Source organism: Notolabrus celidotus, chromosome 21 (genome assembly GCF_009762535.1).
Source record: "Notolabrus celidotus isolate fNotCel1 chromosome 21, fNotCel1.pri, whole genome shotgun sequence".
NCBI classification, from domain to species: Eukaryota; Metazoa; Chordata; class Actinopteri; order Labriformes; family Labridae; genus Notolabrus; species Notolabrus celidotus.
The window spans coordinates 20958497-20976947 of NC_048292.1; the positions used below are offsets into that span (position 1 = coordinate 20958497).

At 43.4% G+C, this 18451-nt stretch overlaps 1 protein-coding gene across 4 annotated transcripts in view; it reads right to left on the reverse strand.

Moving 5' to 3' along the window:
- Positions 1-18451, reverse strand: part of dennd5b (DENN/MADD domain containing 5B) — a 71220-nt gene that overhangs the window by 23343 nt on the left and 29426 nt on the right. For all 4 annotated transcript variants that reach the window (XM_034673534.1, XM_034673536.1, XM_034673535.1 and 1 more), the window contains exons 2-4: positions 16117-16176; positions 10751-10860; positions 5059-5755 (exon numbers count right to left, since the gene is read on the reverse strand). In XM_034673534.1, coding sequence (XP_034529425.1) covers positions 5059-5755; positions 10751-10860; positions 16117-16176 — 867 coding nt within the window. The remainder of the gene's footprint in view (positions 1-5058; positions 5756-10750; positions 10861-16116; positions 16177-18451) is intronic.

An 18451-nucleotide genomic window follows, 5' to 3' on the forward strand; every position in this document is an offset into this window, starting at 1 on the left:
GAGAGCTTTTTGAAACAGATTTATCATAGAAGTGGAAGTGTTGTTATAAAACTTTAAGACCCGGGGGGAACCGCTCTGAAATCGAGGTCGTGGGTGCAGAAAACGCTGTTAGTGGACAAAGGCCCTGAAGCAGTCCAAGCTTTGAAACTTAAAGGGACAATCAGTGTGACGGTAGCTGATTTAAGATCCTATCAGACTTTACCTCCTCCAGCAATGACTCAGTTTGTGTTTCATTTCAACCCTAAGCCTCCACAGCACAAAGAAAGTAGGACAGATCATCACCTGTATTTTTTTCTCTGTGCATCTAAAAATCGATATTTGTTTTACGTCAAGTCTGAACAAGTTAAAAGCTTCTGACACACACACAAACACACACAGACTCTTCTGTGAGGGAGTGTGTTTCTCTCTTCTTGTTACAGTAAATCTTTACCTGCCCCCCTTCATCTCACACCAGGACACTTTAATCCTCGTCGTCTCAGCCGGCCTCATTATCACTTCACTGCGACACGACTCTCAAACTGCTTCTTCTCAGCGATTTTCTTTCACACTTCATAAATCTCTCCCTCTCTTTCCTTTTCTCACGGTTAAACACATCAAAGCTCGCACAGCCGGGCCCTGGAGCTGAAACCACAAGACGAGGACAGGACGGCTCTTACAGCAAGTGGTTTTTTATCTCCTCTGAACTCTAGTTAACTGAATCATAATGTTTTCTAAAGAGATGATTCATCCTCCACAGCGCTCTCTGCATCATAGAGGAGGCTCCCTCTGAAATACCTCCAGAGTATGAGAGAGGTGAGCGAGCATTCAAGGAGACACAGATCTGATACGGCAAACACGGTGTGCAGAAATCCCCGTCAGAGTCGAGCGTGACAGGATAAAAAACAGGACAGGACATGTGGAGTCATTGTGAAACTGTAACAGAGGCCAACAGGATGAAGAAGAGGAGGAGGAGGCTGAGTGTGTGGTGAGAGGCTGACTTCAGACACGACGGTCTGAAGTTCAGCTGCACCGCGATGATGCTCAGATATCAGGAGGAGAGAAAAACAGAATAAAAAGGCTTAAAGAAGAATCTCTGCAGAGGAGAAATAAAAATATACAGAAGAAAGATTTCATTCTAGTGTGATAAATAAGAGAGGGAGAGATGCTTCCTAAATGAATGGAATGAAGGATTCACACCTGTAGCTCCTTCACTTTGTTCCTCAAAAGGGGATAAAATGATCCATTGTTGCATCCTTTTTTCAGTCAGGGCCCGGGAGGCAGACACCCTCTCTACTTTTAAGAGTAGGCTTCAAACTTTCCTTTTTTATAGCTTACAATTAGAGTTGGCTCAGGCTTGGACCAGCTCTTAGTTATGCTGCTATAGTCTCTTACTTTAACTCTTCCTGTCCCATTAAAGTTACTAACCATAGACCTTTCTGGAGTCCCTGAGCTCCCTGCTCCCTTGTCTCGTAGGTTCCTCTGCTGCTGTAGATGTGCCAGACTCCAGCTGCTACAACTACTACTATCCGTCTCACCACTATCATCTCTCTCTCTCTTCTTCTCCCTCTATCCCTCTCTCCAACACGGTCTCAGCAGATGTGTGTCTAGCATGAGTCTGGTCCTGCTGGAGGTTTCTGCCTGTTAAAGGAAGTTTGTCCTTGCCACTGTAACTTGCTAAATGCTGCAAAGTGCTCTGCTCATGGTGGATTCAGATGAGATCAGACTGAGTCCTGTCTGTAAGATGGGACTGGATCTGATCCTGTCTTTATTTTGGGTCTTAGGTAATAATAGAACATAGAGTACGGTCTAGACCTGGGGTTGACTTGGAGCAGTGAGGAGGTCACTTCCTCATGGATGTTTAATCAGATGAGGTACAAGAGCAGCTTGGTGAAAGTGGAGGCTCAACCAGCTGGACTGAATTGAACTGAACCAGCTGCTGTACCAGGAGATGTTGTGATGTTGCTACTCCTCAATCCAGATCTTTTGCTGACGTTGCATTACATGAAGATGCTGAGTGACGTTAGCCTGTCGCTATTATTATCCAAAACCACCTGGACCAAGTTTGAGAAACGCTCCCTGTTGTGCACAATGTCTACAACGAACCAGGTGTGAAAACTTGGAAGTCTAAGAGGAACACAGACTTGATTTATGGCATAAAACGGCAACACGGCTCTTCTTGTACCCTCTATGAGATTTCCTTACATGTCCCGCCCCCCACCCTTCCTCTGCAGCCTGATTGGACGTGACACATGCCTGTCACTTCCTCTCATCCTGATAACGACTCTACATGTCAGGGTGTAATTGCTCCATGATTGATCTTGGTCAGAGCGGGAACATATGTGGGGCGCTGCCTCATTAACACCCCGGGATCAGTCTCCATCTTTCCTCTGAGGTGAACCCTCAATCACCCGAGGACGCTCTGAGCGGGTTCACGTCACCTCATTAGAGAAATCAGGCCTCATTTAAGAGAGACGAGTCGCACAGTCAGAGCTCTGGATGAGCGCCAACCATGACAAATGATGAAGGCTGGAAGCGGACCTCATTCTGTAAACCCGGACAGGAAGTTAAGAGCACAAAGCAGAAACGGATCACATGTTCTGTGTCGACTCCTGCTTTGTTTTATCTGCTGCTGCAAACAGACAAAAGTTCAGCGTTTCTGTGTCATCAGATTTATTCCACAGATTAGGAATGAACAAATTTTATTTAGACTCTGACTTTTACAGTTGGAGCTCAGTTATTAATAGAGTTCAGCGTAAAATAATACCAAACACAATCTGTGCTGACGCTGCCGTCTAATCTCCTCCTGTGTCCCACTGACGGCCTGAAACCTCTCTGAGTAACACTCTACTGTACGGAGAAAAACACAGTCAGCCAATCAGATCTCAGCGTCTACTGTAATCCCTGAGCTGTTTGGTGTTGTTGCAGACTCAGACTGCAGGGACGCAGCATTGAAATCTCTCCTGAGGGAACAGAGAGGATCAACTGGAGGTAATAATGAGACTGAAGGATGCACCTGAAATTTTAAATATAGAACAGAATATTCAAGTTTGGGGAGACATGAGCCCCCGATGTGGTCTGCAAAGTAAGGATCGAGAAACAGAGATATCAGGCTGTGCTTTCTGCAGCCTCTTTCAACTCTGTACGACAAATCTGAGTGAGGAAAATGATTTGTGCTAATCTTTGGGGACTTTGGTCGTGGAAATGTTCTGGTTTCAGTGTCAGCGAGTGTTGGCTGCACGCAGGAGAGCAAAAAGGGAAACGCAGTCCTATAACTTAATCTCTGTCAGCCTTAATCCGACCACAATTTAGGTTCAATACTATCCGAAGACAATCAATCAATCAGACTTTATTAAAAAGCACTGTTTATACCACAATATTGTAACACAAAGTGCTGCACATAAAAAAAAACAGTAGTAATAAAATTACAAATTAAAAACAGAATAAAATATGAAAATGCTGAGGTACTTCATAAAAATCACTACAATAAAATGATAAGATCTAATTAGAAAATAGGTCATTTAAATAATATAATTAAATACATTAAATTAAGTGCATTCAATAAGTATATAAATAATAACAAATCCAACAATAAATTAATAAATATTTACAAATTAAATATAAAGTGAATATCATAGTTATATATCATAATTTGAAATAAGATTAAAAAATTCATAAAAAGGTAATCCATAAAATTCACTAGAATAAAATGATAAGATTAAATTAGAAAATTAAATATAATTAAAATATTTATAGAAAAATATATATTATTTAGATACAATTAAGCAAATAAATTAAATAACTAGATAAATAATCTGCAATAGATTAATAAAAAATAAAAAGTAAAGTAAAGAAATAATATATATAATAATCAAAATAATATAAAAATCTGCTCTCTGACTCCGTCTCTCAACACCACTTCCATCCTTCCCTCTCAGATTACTAAAGTCAGACTGTAAATAATAACCTGCCTGGAAAAAAATGTCATCTGGAAGTCCTTCATCGCAGACCAGACACCTGAGGCTCCAAACAAGAGCTATAAGCTAGTAAGCAGTGAGTTAACAGTACATAAAGTTTGACTGTGTGTTTGTGAGGTTGTGAGAGAGGGAAAAAAAAAACACCAGCTGCAGAGAAAGTGTTGCAGAGTGCTCTGCAGACTGGAGGAGTGAAACTGAGAAAGAGTGGGAGACAGGAATGAAGAGCTGAAAGTAGCTGCTCTGTATCTGTACCCACAAAAAACACAAACACACACACACACTCCTACTGTACCACAAAATCTCCCTGCAGCTCTGAATAATGGATGAAGGGAAACCTAGAAGAGGAAAACCTGATCACTGTGCAGCTCAGATTCATGAGGAGCTCAAGCTTTACAGGACCAGACGAGACCTTTGTTCTTTGTTTCTGATCCAAAAGTATTCTTAAAGAGCACAGAGTGCCCTATTACCCCTCTAGAACACTACGCTCCCAACATGCAGGCCTACTCATCGTACCTAAAGTCTCTAAAAGTAGTATGGGAGGTAGAGCCTTCAGTTACCAGGCCCCTCTCCTTTGGAATCATCTATCAGTCAGGGTCCAGGAGGCAGACACCCGCTCTACTTTTAAGAGTAGGTTTCGAACTTTCCTTTTTGATAAAGCTTATAGATAGAGCTGGCTCAGGCTTGGACCAGCTCTATGTTATGCTGCTATAGGCTTAGACTGACACACTGGAATCCCGCCTTTCCCTCTCTCTCCTCTCTCTGCCTGTCTCTTACTTTAACTCTTCCTGTCCCATTAAAGTTATTAACCATAGACCTTTCTGGAGTCCCTGAGCTCCCTTGTCTCGTAGGTTCCTCTGGATCTCTGCTGCTGTGGACGTGCCAGACTCCAGCTGCTACAACTACTACTATCCGTCTCACCACTATCATCTCTCTCTCTCTTCATCTTCCTCTCTCCAACATGGTCTCAGCAGATGTGTGTCTAACATGAGTCTGGTCCTGCTGGAGGTTTCTGCCTGTTAAAGGAAGTTTGTCCTTGCCACTTTAATTTGCTAAATGCTGCAAAGTGCTCTGCTCATGGTGGGTTAAGATGAGATCAGACTCTTACCCTGTGAATAGAGCAGGATCTGCATCTCCAGCAGGGTGCAGGTAAAGACCTGGACCAGGTTCTCCACCCCCAACAAGCTGAAGGCCTCCGTTAGGGGGAACTCAGCAAGCGGCAGCTCCCCCGGCCCCGGTCTCTGACACACGATGGGCTCGTAGACGCCGTGGAACTTGAGCGAGCGCCCCGGAGCAGGCAGAGGCACCTCATACAGGATGTTGTGGACGTAGCTCTCCAGGGGCAGAGGAGGGGCGGAGCTGTCGGTGACTGCTCGGTGCAGCTGGGACAGGAAGCGGCGGCAGGCGTGCATGAAGGGCATGGGTGTGATCAGACACAGAGCCTTGGAAACATACAGGGTGTCTCTGGAGGAATCATAGCTGCCTGGCCTGCGAGACGAAGAGGACGAAGAGGTTGGGGAGTCTGCCTCGTCTAAACTGCTCGCCAAAGAGTCCATGCTGGAGGAGGAGGAAGATGAGGAGGAGGAGGAGGAGGAAGGAGGGTTGGAGGAAGAGTTTTCTGCGACGTGCATCTGATAGAGCGTCTGCATGGCGGAGCAGATCTGCGGGCTCGTCACCTCCTCGTAGAAGGTGTGCACGAAGCCGTAGGTCCGAGAGCCGTCCTCCTTCGTGATGATGAAGGAGTGGAACTGAGGCTCCCGGGGCTCCGCCTGAGTCCTGAACGACAGACCTTTAGGCATACAGAGCTGAGGGAGGGAGGTAGAGAGAGAGAGGGAGTCAACATCAATTCAATTAGTCCAGCTCAACCTTGTATGATGGCGACAGACTGGAGCGGCGTTTTAAGGAAAACCCCCACTCTCAAGAAAATTCTCCCGTGAAATTTTGACGAGTGAATTAGGCGAGTAAACACAAAACATTCTCGCGTTCGTATTCGTACGAATAACGCGATCATTGGCATGTGGTGTGAACTCAGAACAGGCACCCTGTGCACACTTCTGCAACTTAACCATATCCTGTAATAACGACTTCTTTCTCTCTTACGTTATTGTCCTGAGATTATATGATTTATAACTTTGACTTAATTCTAGTGGTATTCTGTATTTAATCTTGTAAATTTACGAGCATAAAGCCACCAAAAAGCAAGCCCCAAATCATAAACATTTGCATTTACATAAATGTTATTAAAAATATTCATTAAGCATCAGTTTACTGTTTATCTGCTAAAACAGCTGATCTGCTATGATTTCACACAGCTCTTATTTGATTACGCAAACTAGCTATGAGAGGACGTTAAATATGTGATCATGACTTCAGCGAGGGACAAAATTATGAAACAACCCGACTTCAAAAAAAGCCGAAACTATCCTTTTAGGGAAGTGAAAGCTGTTCAAGTCTACAGGTTCTTCTTCGTCATGCTGTTTATATTGAGTCATAAGAAAGTTACATTTGATTTTATTTATTTATTCTAAGTGTAGCATCTTATTTTCTTTTAATTGTTTAATATTTTAGTGTTTTATTATCTCAGAAATGTATTTTATTTTGGTAAGGGTTATTTCCTGTGTTGAGTTTTAACATCTTATGTTTCCTCCAGTGTTGGAGGAAACATATCAGGATTTAAGATATCATGAGAGCGTTTCCTCGGTTCGTTCAGCAACTTTTTATTTATTTTCCATTTATTTATGTATCTTATTTTTATTGTTATTATTATTATTGTTGCAATATTGTGTTCTTAGCCTTAGGATTGTGGGGTCGGTTTGGAGCATAGACTGTATGAAATATGGACCCAGTATCCGTGACGTCAACCATCTGTTCCTTAGAGCTGTTTTGAAGCCAATCGACGGCGGCAGCCATATTGGAAATGCGGAACTCAACCAGGCAGAGTGTGACGTAGTGTGAGCCTCCTAGCCCTATGCTATGCGTTCCAGACCAGGAGTCACGTCAGTCATGTCCTTATTTGGGCAAAAACTCGTAATCTTAATATCTTCTGAACCGTCACGTTAGGAAAAAATTCACCCCCCGTACAGTGTGTGCTGATAGAGAGATTTGCTACGTAGAGCCAAGCCATTTTATATATATATATATATATATATATATATATATATATATATATATATATATATATATATATATATATATATATTTCTTTTTTTTTTTCCCTACTTAAGTTGTTTTTAAGTACTGCACTTTGTGTTACAATGTCATTGTATGAAAAGCGCTTTATAAATGAAGTCTGATTACAAAGCCGGTTAACACGAACGTAAAGCAAAGGATCTCTGCAAAAAGCAGACGAGACAGTGACGCGGCTGATGGACGTTTATGATGCACAATCCATTCTTTCAAATCCTCCCCCGAGAGTAAAAACAAAGAGATAAATCCTCATGTGAATAAATATTTCATCTCTTTCTGTTTTAAAAGTAAAGAAGAATTAAACAGTTCATCTCTCTGTGTGTGTTTGATGCTTTTACAGCCCCCCTGTGTTCATAGAAACACCGTCTGCTGCAGGAAGAGCAATAAATCTGAGTGATTAGCCTCATTATGTTTGTGAGGCTGCAGAGTGGAGCGCTGCCAACACACATAAACACACACACACTCACACTCACACACACACACACACACACTTGAATACACTCACCAGTCTGCAGACGTGAACTCGTTTATTTACATTAATGTGTCTGTTCGTACACACATCTCTGTGTTTGTTTCATGTTTATGCACACTTTGTCTTTATATGACACACCCACACACACACGCACACGCACACGCACACGCACACACATGCAGCCCCCATGACCTGATTGGATCATGCATTAGTCATGTGTCTCTCTGATCAGCCCTTACAGTCTCACATCATTTATTCAGCTGCTTCATCCTGAAAACAAATAAACCTCGCTCTTTCAGCTCGCAGCCCGGCTGCAGCGCTGAGAAACAGGCGGCCACTCTGACACACCTCGCTGAGAATATTTGAGAACGCTTCATGTCAAATAAGCAGCGAGCAGGCTGCAGAGAGGGCGAGCAGAGAGGAGCGGCGGTGGTCCAGGTGGGGTTTAGGATCAGACGCAGGGAGAGAAACCGTGACCTTATTCAGATGTTTCTGTTTCGGATGAAACAAGAACAAGAGGACAGACGCTTTGTGTTCACTCTGCAGGAAATCTCCATCAGCCTCACCTTTAAGTGGAAGTAACTCAAACACACTGATGATCTTAAATCTGTATTATCAGAGATGCAGCTCTTCAGGGTCACACACGTGGAAATCATTGAGGCATTCCTCGTTATGTTCTGTCCTCATGCAGAAAAGGTCAGAAGTAAACAAAGACTGAGAGTGTGTTTATGGAGAAGTTATTCTGAGAGTCTGATGAAATCAAAGAAAGGAGAGAGAGAGGCAGGAGGTCATTCTCTAACCGTAAACATCTCTTACGTAACTCTCTCTCCTCAGAGACATCGGACTCTGAGAATCAGCTCCAAATGTTTCAAACGTTTCTGATCCTGAAGTTGAAAAACTGAAACACCTCTCTAAGACTTCATGATTGAGGAGGAGTGAGTGTGTGTGTGTGTGTGTGTGTGTGTGTGTGTGTGTGTGTGTGTGTGTGTGTGTGTGTGTGTGTGTGTGTGTGTGTGTGTGAGAGAGTGTGTGTGTGTGTAGGATTTGAAAACAATCATCACTCTGCTGACGGACACAAGGAGCAGGAGGTGTGATTACACTCTCATCCTCCTCATAAGAAACGGGAGGAGGAAGATGAGGGAGATAAGAAGGCGGAGGGGAGAAGAGGTGCAGGAGAAGGAGGAGGGTAAGACAAAGAAGGGGGAGAGAAAAGCAAGGGAAAGAAAGACGAGGAGACAGAGGAGGAGAAAAGGAGACAAGGAAAGGGGGGAGGAGGATGGAGATAAGAAGACAGGATGGAAAAAGGGTTGGATGAGAAGAAAGGAGGAGACAAAGAGGAGGAGAGAGAAAAGTAGAGAAAGAAAGATGAGGAAAGAGGAGGAGAAGAAGGATGAAGTGAAGGGAGATGAGGGAGATAAGAAAAAGGAAGGGAGAAGGGGTAGAGGAGAAGGGGGGGACAGGAAGAACAGGAAGAAAGAGGAGATAAAGGAGGTGAATGGGGGAAGAAGAGTAGGATGAAGGAGAAAGACAGAAACAAGGACAGGGAGATGAGTGGGGTAGAGGGAGTAAGAGAGAGAGAGGAGAATGGGTACAAAAAGAGGGAGGAAAAGGAGCAAAGGAGGAGAATGAGGAGGAGGGATGATGGACGAAGAAGGAGGAAAAGGAGTAGAAGAAAGACAGGGAAAAGGGGATAAGAGGGGTAGAGGGAGAAAAAGAAGAAGGATGAGTATAAAAGGAGGGAGGAGAAGAAGAAGAGGAAAAGGGGAGGCAGAGGAGCAAAGGAATACTAAAAGAAGGAGGAGGAGTAGAAAGAGGAGTGAAGGAGACCAAGGAAGAGGAGGAAGAGAAGGGAGATGATGGAGATAAGATGAAAAAAAAGAGAGAAAAGGTGGAGGAAGAAAGAGGATAAGACAAAGAAGAAGAACGAAGATTAGTGTAAAAAGCAGGAGGAGAGAGAAAAGTAGAGGGAAAGAAAGATGAAGAGAAGGAGGAGGAGGAGAAGGAAGATAAAAAAGAAGGAGAGAGAAAGGAAGAAATGGAGAAAGAAGGAGGAAGAAGGAGAGAAAGGAGAGGAAGAAAGACAAAGAGACAAGAAAATGGGACAGAGAGAATAGAAGGAGAAGAAGGATGGGTATAAAAAGAGGAAGAAGAGGAAATGAGGAAGAGGGACGATGAGTATCAAGGGAGGAGAAGAAAGAGGAAGAGGGGTAAGGAGGAGGATGAAGGGGAAAAGATGAGGAGGATGAAGCAGGAAGACAGGGAGGCAAGAAAAGGGGGATAAGTGGGGTACAGGGAGAAAAGGAAGGGGGATGGGTATAAAAGGAGGGAGGAGAAGAAGAAGGAGAAGGAGGATTGAAGTGGAGTGAAGGAGAAGAAGAAAGAGGAGGTATAGAACCAACAAAGGAGGATATGGAGGAGGAAAAGAATAGGAGGATGAAGAAGGGCAGGGAAAAGAGATGGAGGAAAGGAAGGAAGGAGGGACAGAGAGGAGGACACAAAGGGAGAGAAGAAGGAAGGACAGACAGAAAGAACAAGAAGAAATAAGAGAAAGGGAGATAAGGAGAAGGTGAAAGACAAGAAGGTAGGAAAAGGGGAGGAGGAAGACAGAAGTGGAGCTGAAAAGGAGGCGAAGGAGGAGTGAAGGAGAAGAGGGAAAAGGAAGAGGGGGAAGAAAAGAAGAGAATGGGGAAGCAGGTGGAGGAGAAAAAGAATAGAAGTATGAAGGAGGAAAAGGAGATGGAGGGATGATGAGGATCAACGGAGGAGAAAAAGAAAAAGGAAGAATTAAGGAACAAGAGGAAGAGGATGAATGGGGTTTAAGATGAAGGAGGGACTTTAAGAGGCTCGTGGAGGTCACATGATGCACACAGGTGATGATGTCATCAGCTTGGTGTCGGGTTTCAGCTGCTGCATCGTGGCCTGTTTCCATGCCGATGTAAGGCGAGAACTGAAGCTGAATTATTCAACAGAGCTGACGCCAAGGCTGCGGAAAAACGCACACGCACACACACACACACACACACACACACACACACACACACACACACACACACACACACACACACACACACACACACACACACACACACACACACACACACACACACATACTTAGACAGGCCAGCGTGTTATAGTCTCTCACCATGTTGACGGCATCCTGGTCAAACGGGTTCCACTCCACATTCTCGGGGTAACGGGCCAGAACTTTGGACTTGAAGGTCCTCTTTAGGGGACTCTGTTCGAAGTTCTCACCTGGAAAGAGACAGAGACAGGAAGTCATTCATGAGACACTAAAGTTTTGTGTGTGTGTGTGTGTGTGTGTGTGTGTGTGTGTGTGTGTGTGTGTGTGTGTGTGTGTGTGTGTGTGTGTGCAGACAGTTGCCCCCGTAGCACATGAGCTCTGAACTGTATCTAATGCAGAACTAATGCTGGCTGTCATGTGACCAAACAGCTGCAGGGACGCAGCGGGTCACTCTTTCTCTCCGTCTCAAGACTCCTCTTTTCTTCTTCTGCTGTTCTCTGTGTTTGCGTCACTCTATCCGTCCTGCACACTGATAGAGAAATAAAAGGTTCCTGATCCGCCTGGCTTATTGTATTTCCGTGAACGGCAGCGTCAGCAGAAAGCTTTGAGTGAGGATGGAAACTCTGCAGAGAACATGTTCAGTGAATCAGATTCCCTCAGCTGAGAGAGGAGGAGACGCTTTGTTATTAACATTTAAATATGCAAAATTAAATGAGTTCCTATTGGGTAACACATGAGAACAATACAGGGTTAACATATTAAAATTATATTCAGTTTTTTTCCCTAAATCATATTTTTCACAGTAACACAACCCATATAACTGACGGTATTGAATATCTACGGAGCATTTAAATGCGTACGAAATGTGTAACAAGCTGAATATCAACATGTAGAGCTCATAAAAATAATATTTGTGCACAAAAGTGAAGACTCAGACAACAACATGTAAATTTACTGCAACAAGAGATCTGAACAGAAACAAGTTTTAGACTCAGAGTTCAGTTTTCGGTCCATCGTTCTTATTGAGAAAAATAAGCGTGTGTACGTGGTCAGGTGTCTGTCGGGAGTGCAATAAAGTCAGGGTGGCTCTGATGCTGCTGATCTGCAGGCATACTAGGATGCACGAAACATCTGAGACGTCCCAAATGTACTGTGTTTAGTTCTCAACATTTGTGTCCGTGTGTTTGTTGGTGACATAGTTTTTATTCTCCCGCCAAAGAAAGAGCTTGCAGAGACCTGGTGCACAGTTGAGCATCTTCACTGCAACTTCATCTTTATGGACAAATTAAAGGAAAACTCCTGACATGAGAGTAGAGTTTATGTTAGCCGTTATTTATCGGATTTTGGACGGTTTCACGTGCAGCTGTCCGGTATATCAAGATATCATCAGTCAAAATGTGCAGTGGGTAAAAATACTGAATACAAATAACCATAATGGTCTGAATATAAATTAATGTGAAGAAGTAAGCCTCGGGGTCTGCACTTTTACAATCGCTCACGGAAGCGCAGTGCAGCTTTAAACCAAACACCACACGACAGCTACAGTCGGACCTGAATGTTCAACAAAACAGCATGAATAGGATCTTTGTTGATTTTAAAAGAATGAATGGAGACATGGCGTAACTTCAACTTCTGTTCGAGAAAGACGATAAAAGAAAAGAGAGTCCCGTAAAGGTGGGAGGAGGATTAACAGTCGATCAGACCGTAAATGGCACAAGTTAATTTTAATTAATTTTAGACACCTGTCTGATTTTTTCCAACTAAGACTTGTCATTCTAAAGTCAACTTAAAGACCATAGACTGTATAAATAATGGAGGTAATATCCGTGGTGTCACCCATCGCTTCTGAGCGCTGTTTTGAAGCCGGTCGGTGGTGGCAGCCATATTGGAAATGCTGGTCTCAACCAAAGTTAGTGTGAGGTAAAGAGGCAGGGTTTGAGCCTCCTAGCCAACAGCTATGTGTTCCCGCCTGTCAGTCAAGTCAGTCATGTCCTTAAATGGGCAAAACTCGTAATCTTAATATTTTCTGAACCGTCGCGTTAGAAAAAATTCACCCCCGTACAGTGTGTGCCGATAGAGAAATTAGCTACGTAGAGCCAAGCCGTGTTTTGAACCAGGCTGTAAACATGATTATTTCGGCTGTAAAGATTGTCTTCTTTGAATGGGTGTGTATGTGGTTTCTGGTTTCTGCAGCCAGCCTCAAGTGGACGCTCGATGAATTGCAGTTTATAACACTTCCGCATGGGCTTCATATTTTGAGACCGGAGGTTGCCGCTTCGTAAAGACACGATTAGACAAAAGTTCTTAGCGGTCGAAAAAAAATGCACAAATGGAGCGCCGCCTGCAAGCTAGTTCAGGCAGACAACTCGAGCCGCGCTCATCATACTGACACGTCACCACCTCTCCATCAGCTGATCTCAACATCCTCATTCGGCGGTCTATTTAAACGGCAAGCCTCCTGTCTCTGCCTCTGCTTGCAGTGCTCCTGCTGTTCTGCTCAGTGCTGTGTGAAGTTTGTCCCCACCTCCTCCCCGGCTTCCACCTGCGGGCTCCGGGGGGGTTAGTCCTCTCTCATTGCTCCTAATGTCTGCATTTAAATAATCTACGAGGAGTAATGAAATTCGGAGCCCACACGCCAAACACAATACTGTATGCTGCAATAAACTTATTAAGTAAACGTGAGTTGTCTGACTGAACAGTGTTTCTTAGGTGAAGTGAAAATTTAAAGAATAACATTGATGTATCAGTGATCCATGGAAGGGACTCTCTCTTCTCTGGTTTTGAAATAACTCAATACACAACTTTATTACGACCCTGAGGGAGGATTTTAAAGACCCTAAAGATCGCTGTGGTCAATCCTGCCGCTCTGTAACGACTCTCTGTGGGCGGTTAAATCTCAAACTCCTTTTCATTCTCAGTCAAATCTCAAAGAGAGGAGACAAAGCTGCATTGATTTCAGATGAGACTGGTTTCTGTGACTGGGAGAGCTGGTGTTCCGCCTGCAGAGGCTTTTTTATGATTAGATCGAGGTCAGGAGGTTACCGAGGAAGGAGGCTGAACGTTTGATTATATGAGGTCTGAGAGTCTAACCGGATCAATAAAGGCTGTGTGTGAGAATATAGATAACTTATTAATCTACTGTAGCAACCTTTACTCCTTGTTCCACTCTTTTTAGAGGACTGAGGATGCAACAATACGCTCACCTCATGATTCTGCACGTCTATTTCTCTCTATTGCTCTGATTCACGTAAAGAATCACTTCTGGTCGTGCCCCCTGTGAGGTCCTCTTCTCTTCGCCCTGTTTGCATGCACGAGAAAGAGCATGAACGCCCCCGAGGCCTCTCACCATGACAAACAGAAGGAGACAGAAGAGTAAAGGAGGAGAAGAAGCCTGCTTTGTCTCAGCCCTCTCGTCTGAATGCAGGGACGAACTGAAAACTTACAATGACCTGCAGCTAGGGAAGCTGGATTTCTTTGATCAGGATGAAAATGAGGAGGGGGATGAAGGTAAAGGAGGATGAGAGGGACTACTTTTAGATAACAAGCTCAGAGAAAGTTGACCCACATGCGGAGGAGGATGTGAGTAAGAGAGAGAGAGGAGGATAAGAGGATGAGAGGGACTGAAGGAGGTAATCCAGGTGGAGGATGTCCGGGCTGATGCATGCTCCCCTTTGAACGAAAATAGATCCGTACACGGTTTTATCGTCACAGCTCTAGTAGTTCCTTTGCGTTTGAATGGTCTTTCAAATATCAAAACATCCCCTAGAAAGGCGCCGCTTGGATATAGAAGTTACCCCAAAAAATAAGAAGAGGCAACGACAAACATGGTGGCGATGGAGGAGATATTAGTTATGTCTCTTTTCTTCGTGAGGTGGACGGAGAAGTCTTTACGTTTAGAGTTTGACGTCGTGTTTCGTGTGAGATTTTTGTGGTGCAGTAAACGTGCAGAAATACTGTCTAAAACAAACAGAGAGTACAGACAAAAGGTTTCCTATGTGGAGCAAAAATTAGACTTTAAAATTTAACAAGTATAAACTGAAATGATATCTCTGCACGGAACGCAAATTAAATAAAATTTATTCTGCATTGCAGTAAACAAGGAACATCATTTTATATAAATAACTTTACTTTCTCCTTCAGCATGTGCACATTTAACCTGATGGGCGTAAAGTTGAGGCTTCACTTAATTTAGCTGCAGCAAAATGAAGCTAAGCTAAGCTATCAGCTATCCTCAGATCAATTGGTGCCAATTTAGAGGTGAACAATACAGCTTTTGGATTCAAGGGGGAAACACAAGTGTTTAAACATGAAGAACAGCTGACAATATGAAAATCAGAGCTATAGCTGTAATATTGAATAATGTGATTGCACATTGCATATTTTCCCCACATCCTGCAGCTCTAATGTCTCCTCATATAAAACCTGGATTGCAGGTTTACTTCACTGAGATCTGTTTAATAATGTATAAACTGGTGTGGGATCTGCACTCGCTCTACACCTCTCTCTCGTAGAGGATCAGAGAGGTGTTCGTTGTCATGTCTCTCCCTAAATGCACTGATTGTAATGAGACTTCTGCGTGGTGTCTCTGCGTTTCACAAGTTAAGAGCATATACCAAACAGTCAATATCTTGTTCTGAAGTTAGAGTGGTGTTCCTCAGGGATCCACACTCAGACCTCTTTGGTTTTGTTCATATCAGTTATGGACAACAGAAATCAGCTGGTGACAGATAAACAAGTAACAGCACTACATCAAGATCATTTCTGTATTATTAATCAACTCTTTATGATTGTCTGCAAATTTCATCTGTTTTTTAATTTAATTTATTTTCACATGTGGCACATTTCACATTCTCTTTCACTGAACTGAAACTTTAAATCTATACTGGAGCAAGGCTGACGTCATGACAGATCACGTAGCTCTCAAGATGTAACAGGAGCAGCTCAGTGACGGAAAAGGTAAGCATGCATGCAGACGGTGCAGACAGTGTGAGTGTGAGTGTGAGTGTGAGTGTGAGTTGCAGACGTTGTGCAGACGATGTTGGCTGCAGACGGTTTTATGTGAAGACAGTGTGAGGTGCAGACTGAGTGAGATGCAAATGAAGAGTTGAAGACTTGTGCAGACGGTGTGAGGTGCAGACGTGCAGACAGAGTGAGGTGCAGGCGTTGTGAGGTGCAGATGTGCAGACAGAGTGAGGTGCAGGCGTTGTGAGGTGCAGATGTGCAGACAGAGTAAGGTGCAGAATTGAGAGGTAGAGACAGTGAGGTCCAGGCGTTGTGAGGTGCAGACGGTGAGTTGCAGAGTTGTGCAGATGGTGCGAGGGGCAGACGATGTGCAGACAGAGAGGCGCAAACGGTGGTAGGTGCAGATGTGCAGACGTGCAGACATTGTGCAGAAGATGTGAGGTGCAGACTTGTGAGGTGCAGACTTGTGAGGTGTACTATTCTGTTATGAAGGATGAGAAACAGTTGATGGTGTTGCACTTTACCTGTGGCTGCATCATCGGGGTCCCTGCCTTGGCGGTCTGCTTCTAACCACTGGTACAAAGCTACAGACGAGCCACATGCAGAAAAACATGGAGCAAAAACAAAGAAAGAGGGGGCAATGTCAGACAAATGCACACAGAGAAGCAAATTAATAAATGCATGAGAATGAGTTGAGCATGAACAAGACAAACACAACACATCAATACAACAACATGGAGTTTCTGCATCTGTCACGGCACTTTTTACACTTAATCAGAACATGCATGCTACTGTCTCTTTAAGGACTTTTTAACGTGTATTTGGTCCTCTGAGTAGTAAAAAGTGCCGTCACAGAAGTGCACAGCTCAGTGAAACATGTAGAGGGATGTCGGAGGATGATGGAGCGAGGGGTGAGTTTGAGTTTGTTTCGTGTTAGTAAGCGGCAACATCTTTTGCAGCCAAAGACACCTGAAGGAGCAGAGATGAGCTGACTGAAGTCCTTAATGTTTCAAAAAGTGTAAGACAACAGAGGAAGACGAGAGTTTGCATCTGATGTGACCTGATTTCAAACTGCTCGTCAATAAAAATCAAAGATAAACAAGTTTCTGATTTCTTTATATGCCGATGATTAGTCGGTTTCATCATTGTGCATGATTTTCCTGCTGAGTGCGGACAAAGTGTTACTGAGGAGGTAGCCATCTTGCATCCTCACTGTCTCTGCTGAAAGTTGCACGTGCAAAACATTAACACCATGGCGTCCTGAAACTTCTAAAGTCTGGTGAACATTTTAGCCTTGATGCTGCAAAGGAAATAGCTGAAGTTCACGTGGAATCTGGATGCATGTAGTTCTTTTCCACCCTCTCTGTCCGCTATAGCCTGCTCCTTTAACCCCCAGACCCCAGTACATGATTCAGCTGAGCACAAGCCAGGATTACCCTGATGGCATCACTGTGACATCACCAGGATTACTCTCGCAGACTCGACAAAGCTCCTCCACAAACTCAAAACGCATCATGCGACCGTGTTCACAGAAAGTTGCTCCACATTTAGTGAATACAAACCCACATTGTGCGAATGTCTGATTACACCAGAATACAAACGAGCTAATCTATCTGTTGGTTTTGGTCCATGCTCACTGTAGGCTAATCCCTGTGAGAGAATGTCTGCTCTTGTGACTCGAGTCGCCACCGGGCCAGAGATTAGAAAGCTTAAGCAGCTCTACGTCCCAAACTTCCTCTGAGACGAAGCACGTTTCACACTCGGCCGCTCTGATGTCTTCATCCAAAAAGTCTGAGTACAGTTTACAAAGCAGAGATTAATAATCCCTGATCTAATGCAGGAGTCAGGCAGATAATAACTCTAACTCAGCAAAGATAAAACAGAGCAAAATGTGATTTTGTGCAGCCAGCGTGCAAAGTTCATGATAATTAGTGCTGCACAGATTTTGCATCGTCTTAAAAAAAAATACAAAGGACACACACACATGCACAACACACTTCACACTGCTGAACTTCTATAGTCAGTGTTATATAACTATAAACATTTATGCTCGCTCTGCAGTGTCCTCCTCACTGTGCCTCTTACATCACTCCGTACATCATGTCTGTTTCTACAGTTTCTACACTCTTTATCTGTGCTCGTGTTGAACTCAGGTGCTGCTGTTTGTGACTTCACCTGATGATACAGTTATCTTCTTATCATGTCTGACATACCTCTGCAGAGAAGGTTACTCTGTCTGGCTTTGCTCCAGCATGCTGACTGCAGGGAGTCAAACCGTTCCACATATGGACTTTGAGTGCATCTGGATATGGACGCATTTGAAGCTATGGATTCAATAAGAATGTAATGCACTCAAGTGCGATTCATAAAGCATATTGCTCTGATGATATTTAAGTTCCAACATGTCCGTTAAGTTCTGCAGATACAGTTTGCTCGTTTTGCGTCTGATTGTGGAGAGGAGCTGTAAGCATCTTCTAACCCTTTGCATGTGTTTTTTGAATAAGACAGAATCTTCTCAAGCTGCATAAACCTTTTGTGTATCAGGCCCTGAGGTTTCAAAGTAGCTGACCACCAGGTAACATCAGGTGCTCAAAAATATCAAGGAGTAAGTAACTGTCACTCATACAAGGATGTAGGCAAAGTTTTACATTGCTACTACTACTAATAGTTTTTACTTATATAGCACTTTACAAAACAGGGTAACAAAGTGCTGGAGAAATAAGAAAAAAAAACACTATTGAAGAGAAATGTAACTAAGACAAATAAAATAAAAACAAATGTTGGAGGAATAAAAAATATATATATAAAAGATTAAAACAAACAAAAATCTGAAATATAAAAAATTTAGAAATATAAAAA